At 35.0% G+C, this 6,151-nt stretch overlaps 2 protein-coding genes across 3 annotated transcripts in view; both read left to right on the top strand.

The window, feature by feature from the left end:
* gpatch3 (G patch domain containing 3) overlaps positions 1-1,617 on the top strand; it is a 20,584-nt gene extending 18,967 nt beyond the window's left edge. Inside the window, exons 6-7 of one of the 2 annotated variants that reach the window (XM_016250514.1) lie at positions 15-142; positions 1,377-1,617. In XM_016250514.1, the coding sequence (XP_016106000.1) occupies positions 15-142; positions 1,377-1,527 (279 nt within the window). In that variant the 3' untranslated portion in view covers positions 1,528-1,617. The remainder of the gene's footprint in view (positions 1-14; positions 143-1,376) is intronic. The other variant, XM_016250515.1, reaches the window with a different exon arrangement.
* Positions 1,618-2,723: 1,106 nt separating this feature from the next.
* Positions 2,724-6,151, top strand: part of LOC107565309 (phosphatidylinositide phosphatase SAC1-A-like) — a 25,665-nt gene continuing 22,237 nt past the window's right edge. Inside the window, exons 1-2 of the mRNA XM_016250530.1 lie at positions 2,724-2,795; positions 5,564-5,661. Coding sequence (XP_016106016.1) covers positions 2,767-2,795; positions 5,564-5,661 — 127 coding nt within the window. The 5' untranslated portion in view covers positions 2,724-2,766. The remainder of the gene's footprint in view (positions 2,796-5,563; positions 5,662-6,151) is intronic.

Genomic DNA, 6,151 nt, shown 5'->3' with positions numbered 1-6,151 from the left:
TGTGTGTGTTGTAGGGAGTGGGCCGGCGTGTGATGGAGAAGCAGGGCTGGAGGGACGGAGAAGGGCTCGGGAACAGCCGGATGGGAATCCCAGAGGCGCTGTTGAACGAAGGCCAGCATCCCAACTGTAAGAGAGGCTTCGGGTGAGTCCGGAGTTCACTGGTGATTTCCTGCTGTTCATCTGGATTCAGAAACCAATGTGGGCGACATTTCCAGCTTCAAAACAGTTGTGCTGCTGAATATGTTTGTGGAGACTAGGGATGCATGCCCAGGAGACTACAGCCTGTCATTAAGGCTAAGGGTTGCCTGACTAAGTATTCATAGTTGTGTAAATGTCATACTAACAGTCTGAGTCATTTTTGGTTGATTGTAATCTGTTACATACCTTTCTATCAAAGTTATCTGACATTATCAAGCTGAATTTGTTCAGACACCGTTTAACTCTGAGTTCTTGTCATATTTTATTACCATTTTCTAAACTATAGCGAATAAACTGTGATAATGTGAGAAATGTTGAAGGTGTCTGAATACCTTTAGGTTTGACTATCTATTTGATAAATTAAGTTAACCAACTAACATTATACATACCCTTTTGGTTTCTGTACCCAATATTTAAAAAATTTACAAATGCAATAAAAATATCGGTATCGGCAAGTACCAAAAATAAAAGTATCGGTATCGGGCGAGTACTGGAAAAAGTGGTATCGGTGCATCCCTAGTGGAGACTGTGATGCATTTTACTTTTCAGGATTCACAGATGAATAGAAAGCTCAAAAGAACTGCATTCATTTCAAATAGAAATCTTTTGTCACATTCGAAATGTCTTCACTGTCACTCTTGATCAATTTAATGCATTTTTGCTGAATAAAAACATTAACTTTTATTAAACGCACACACACCCCAAACATTTAAATGGTAATATATCTCAGTTTCCACAAAAATATTGTGCAGCACGACTGTTTTCAACATTGATAATACTCAGAAATGTTTCTCAGCATATTATACTGATTTCTGAAGATCATGTGACACTGAAGACTGGAGGAATGATGCTGAAAATACAGCTTTGAAATCACAATAAATTACAGTTTAACATATAATGGAAACTAATAATTCTATAGTGAATATACATTTTATTCCATCATGCTCAACTCTAAAATATTTCATAGCCAAGAAATTGCTCTTTTTAGATTAATCTTTATGCAGTAACTTTAAAAATTATATTGGAAAAATATTGGTCAAAAGTTGTGAGAACTCTAAATTACTTCTAAGCCACATCTATAATATATCCGTCTGTTTTTTAAATGCTTGGTGAATGATCTCTACTCAATTTCTATGACTTTGTTATGACTGATGCATTTGATTTTGTAATATTTGCAGGTATCATGGAGAAAAGCTCAGCTCATTCCTTCCACTAAAAAAACCCAGAAAAGACTTCCACATCTCCACAGTTTATGATGAACCTAAAGACATGGATAAAGGCGATGAAGTGCTGCGGCGTCAACCCAGCACCAGCATGAAGTACCGCTGATCACCAGTGATGTTCACTATTAAGACTGTCTGTCTGCTGAAAACAATGACTGTTTTTACACAGAGCTGTACTTTATTTTCTGTAACTTTTGTATTAAAGGTTTTCAACAGAACAAAATACACTTTAGTTTTCTTTATATTATGTTTATGTGCCATCATCATCATCATCATTACAGTAGAATGCAATGTGTTACAGAAATTGTTATATTACTAATGCTTATATATATATATATATATATATATGTGTGTGTGTGTGTGTGTGTATATATATATATATATATGTGTGTGTGTGTGTGTATATATATATATATATATGTATATGTGTGTGTGTGTGTATATATATATATAAAGACTTAATTTGCAAAAACAGATAACTCATTTAACCATTGCATTCCAATGAATCTCAATCAAACTGTAGTTGGGATATTTTTATTAGGTTAAAAAATACAGCTAACTAACACAATAAAAACATGAAAACAATAAAAACATGAATTTTAAAAACCGTTATTTGAGGTATCTGTTTTTGCAAATAACCTATATATATATGGGATCATCCATAAAATGTATTTATTTTAATAATTATAATTAAATTATAATAAATGTCAATACAATAAAATAATAATTATAATTAAATTATAAGTATCAATACAATAAAATAATAATTATAATTACATTTATAATACAATTATTTATTATTCTTATTTTATTTATTCTCCCTCTTTCTTTCCCTAATTTACAGTTTGTGTATTATTTACTATTATTATTTACAGTTACAGTATTATGTGAATGAAATGTATTTTTTGTGTATCATCATTATTAATAATTTTATTTAATTTGTAATGTCTATTTTTAATCTTAGGCATTTGGGATTGTTGTGTTGGAATGTGAACCGGGGGGGAAAAATATAAAATTATTATTTTTGTTTTTAAGTTTACTGTAACTATTTTTTTAAGCGGTTGCTGACTTCCGGTTCAGTAACCGCTGTAGGAAAATAACGAGAGGCATAACAAAAGTGCAGTGAACGGTAAAACTGTTTACACTACAAACCAGTGCGTTCATAATTAGGATAATGCATTAAAATAATATGGTAAGGCACACCAATTTCAATCTCAAGCAGCAAGGAGAGAGAGAGAGAGAGGCATATCTCACGGGACTTTTATCTGTCCTCCAGAAGTCATTTCCGGTTTGTGTTCGCTGCTGGAGTGACACGTCACGAAGGTCAGGAACGAGCTGATGGAAAATGGCGAGCAGCTACAACAGCTTCAGTCTGTGAGTATTAACCGCTCCTCCGACGCTCATCGAGTCCTGGTTATCGATTAGATGAGTCGAAGAGAGTTCAGCGGTCGGTTAAAGCCTGTGAGTGCTGTCTGAGGCGGTGTCTCAAAGCCTAGTCAGCTGCCTAGCTGTGTCTGTCTACACCGCAAGTAACTTAGCGCCGTTATTATGTCCCGAAATGTTATTTAAGTGAGCGGCTTGTTCTGTTTTTGAGCCACAGATAACTTAGTGCTGATATTCATCAATCATTCTGATCAGATTGCAGTCAAAAATCAATTAATCTCGAATAAAACTGGTCACACTGTTGTTAGCTAGCTATGCTAACTTGTTGTTGTTGTTGTTGTTGTTGTTGTTGTTGTTGTTGTTGTTGTCGTCGTCGTCGTCGTCGTCGTCGTCGTCGTCGTCCCAGTCCCAAAATCGTAGATATGTATATATATATATATATATATCAACAAAAAATACTTATTAGTAACATGAAAATAAAATTTATTTGGGAGGGTTTGCCTTCGCCATGCTTCCTGGAAGTAGGGGTAGGAACTTGACAGCCTCATGTGGATAACATCTAGAAAAATACTTACAAAAGGAAAATGACAACTATAAACTGGTGGGCTTTACGCCACAGCCTTCCCGAGTATTGTTGCTGACTGTGTCCATCCCTTTATGACCACAGTGTACCCATCTTGTGATGGCTACTTTCAGTTTGCGCGCTGCCTAGCTGTGTCTGTCTACACCGCAAGTAACTTAGCGCCGTTATTATGTCCCGAAATGTTATTTAAGTGAGCGGCTTGTTCTGTTTTTGAGCCACAGATAACTTAGTGCTGATATTCATCAATCATTCTGATCAGATTGCAGTCAAAAATCAATTAATCTCGAATAAAACTGGTCACACTGTTGTTAGCTAGCTATGCTAACTTGTTGTTGTTGTTGTTGTTGTCGTCGTCGTCGTCGTCGTCCCAAAATCGTAGATATGTATATATATATATATATATATATATATATATATGTAATAATATTTGTCGTCGTCGTCGTCCCAGTCCCAAAATCGTAGATATGTATATATATATATATATATATGTAATAATATTTATAATATTTGCTATCACTATAACTAATAATAAGCACTAAGCACATTATAAATTCATAAGGGAGGCTAATCAATATAAATCTTAAGTAATTTACGCATAATAAATCACTAAATGTCACTAGACAAGGCACGTTTATTTATATAGCACACACACAATGATAATTCAAAGTGCTTTACATAAAATTAAGTAAAATAATCATAAAAACATAAGCACAACCATTAAAAAAAAAGAATTTAAAACATCATTTCTGTATGAAAAATGTTTAATCAAATAAATAATCGTCTAATTTTTAATGTATTAGTTATGTGTTGAAGCTTGGCTCCGTTTCGAAGCGTCTGATGTAAATACTGTGAAAAAAGCCCGTACTGTGAACGCTTTACTATTGTAATAATTATAACATATTCTAATTCTGTTGAGTTCTGTACTTCATTTTTCTGATTAGTGTGATGCATTCTTAATGTCACTTGGCGTTTTAGAAATAGGCTTATTTATTATTATAACAAATAATAATAACACCAGAATATGTCAAATCAAATTATATAAAAATAAGTAATTTAGAGAATTGTAAGAAATTCACTTGTTTTCAGCAAATACTATTTTTTTAAGTGCTGCAAATCTACATTTTTGTAAATAAAGTTTACGTACAGTCTAACGCGCACAGCCTAATTAATATGCAAGTTTGCACTACATTATAATTTATATATAATGTAGTGCAATATAATAAGTTGTGTAGTGTGTCTAGGACTGTCATGATAACAAGTTTTTGTTGTGCGATATATTGCCCCAGAAATAACTGCGATAAGCGATATTATTGTCATATTAAAGACCGTTTTATGCCACTGAATATAGAATCATAATGTAACGGCATACTAATGCAAGAAGGCCTACCACACACTTCCAAATGACAACACACTTTTAATTTTTGAGAATATTTAGATCATGGAAATTAAGTATCGAAATATTAGATACCGTAATAAATAGTAAATAAACATTCTCTAACAAAAAGTGCAAAGTAGCAAGGTAGAGAAAAAAGAAAAGAAAAAACACTTTTATGGAGATTTTTCCATCTACAGATTTTCCTAAACCTTCTTTTCTCTGTAAATGAAGGGTGCACACTATTGCTGAGAAACACAAGCACTACTCGGCACTCAGATGTGCGTCAGATCCCTAAACAAGGCCATATCTGCAGATGAAACTTTGTTTGTAGAAGCATTTGTTAAAGTTGAACTAGCACCTCATAACTACATCAAGTCATGTACGAGAAGACACAGGCGCAAGTGGAATGTACTAAACATGGTGACTTTAATTTTGAAGTAAATATAATGGGCGATATATTGAGGTCATGTACATATATTGCGCGATAAGTCGATATATTGATTATTGCGACAGGCCTAAATACATCTGTCATCATTTACACCAGTGCTGGTTATTATAGTCAACCCTCTACATTGCGAGTAAATCACTCGCATATGCGACTAAATCTTCACTCTGGCGACTAAATGATGTCTAATATTAGCCACTGGCTAATAGATTCTCAGATTTTACTCGCCAGTGTGTGAGTTGGAGGCTAAGTATAAGTATATATGATATATTTTCACTCACAGAATTATAAGTTCTGCTCTGTTGTAAGGATTTGACTGCATTAAATGCATTGAATGTCTTTCCTCTCGCTGACAGACACACGACTGCGGAGAAGTTCTACATCGAGGCGTGTGACGATGGAGCTGGAGACGTCCTCGCCATCGACCGCGTGTCCACAGAAGTGACCCTCGCAGGTGCTGAACAACACAGAGTTGATGAAAGGACAGACGCTATCAGTATCTGCTCACACTGAAGCCTTTAGTGACTTGCGTCAATTTATGACCACTCTTATTGCATTTTTAAAGCTCATTTGAGGTCACAGAAGCATTGGAACGAATCGAGTCATTCTGGGTAGTGCTGGGCGGTATACCGGTTCATACCGAATACCGGTGTTTATTTTTGTTATGATATTAATTTTTTTAATACCGCAATACGTATGTCGCTTAAACAACGTTGGGAACACTGTTTGAAAGGGGTCTCTTTTCACTGTTGCACTGTGGTGAGGGAACAGCTGTATGTGTTACTAAGCGTGAAAGTTCAGAAACTGAAGCTGTAGAACTAATAGAACGTGATGACACAGAAGAACTCATCCACAATATCCACACTGACCGCCACAAATATCCAGCGCCCGCTGCCATCAGCTCCCACGTCTCACACACACGAGCGCGACTTTAGCACTAGATT

Source organism: Sinocyclocheilus grahami, unplaced genomic scaffold, assembly GCF_001515645.1.
Source record: "Sinocyclocheilus grahami isolate Dianchi unplaced genomic scaffold, SAMN03320097.WGS_v1.1 scaffold992.1, whole genome shotgun sequence".
NCBI classification, from domain to species: Eukaryota; Metazoa; Chordata; class Actinopteri; order Cypriniformes; family Cyprinidae; genus Sinocyclocheilus; species Sinocyclocheilus grahami.
Note: the sequence above shows the minus strand (reverse complement) of the source record. Positions and strands in the feature narration are given on the sequence as shown.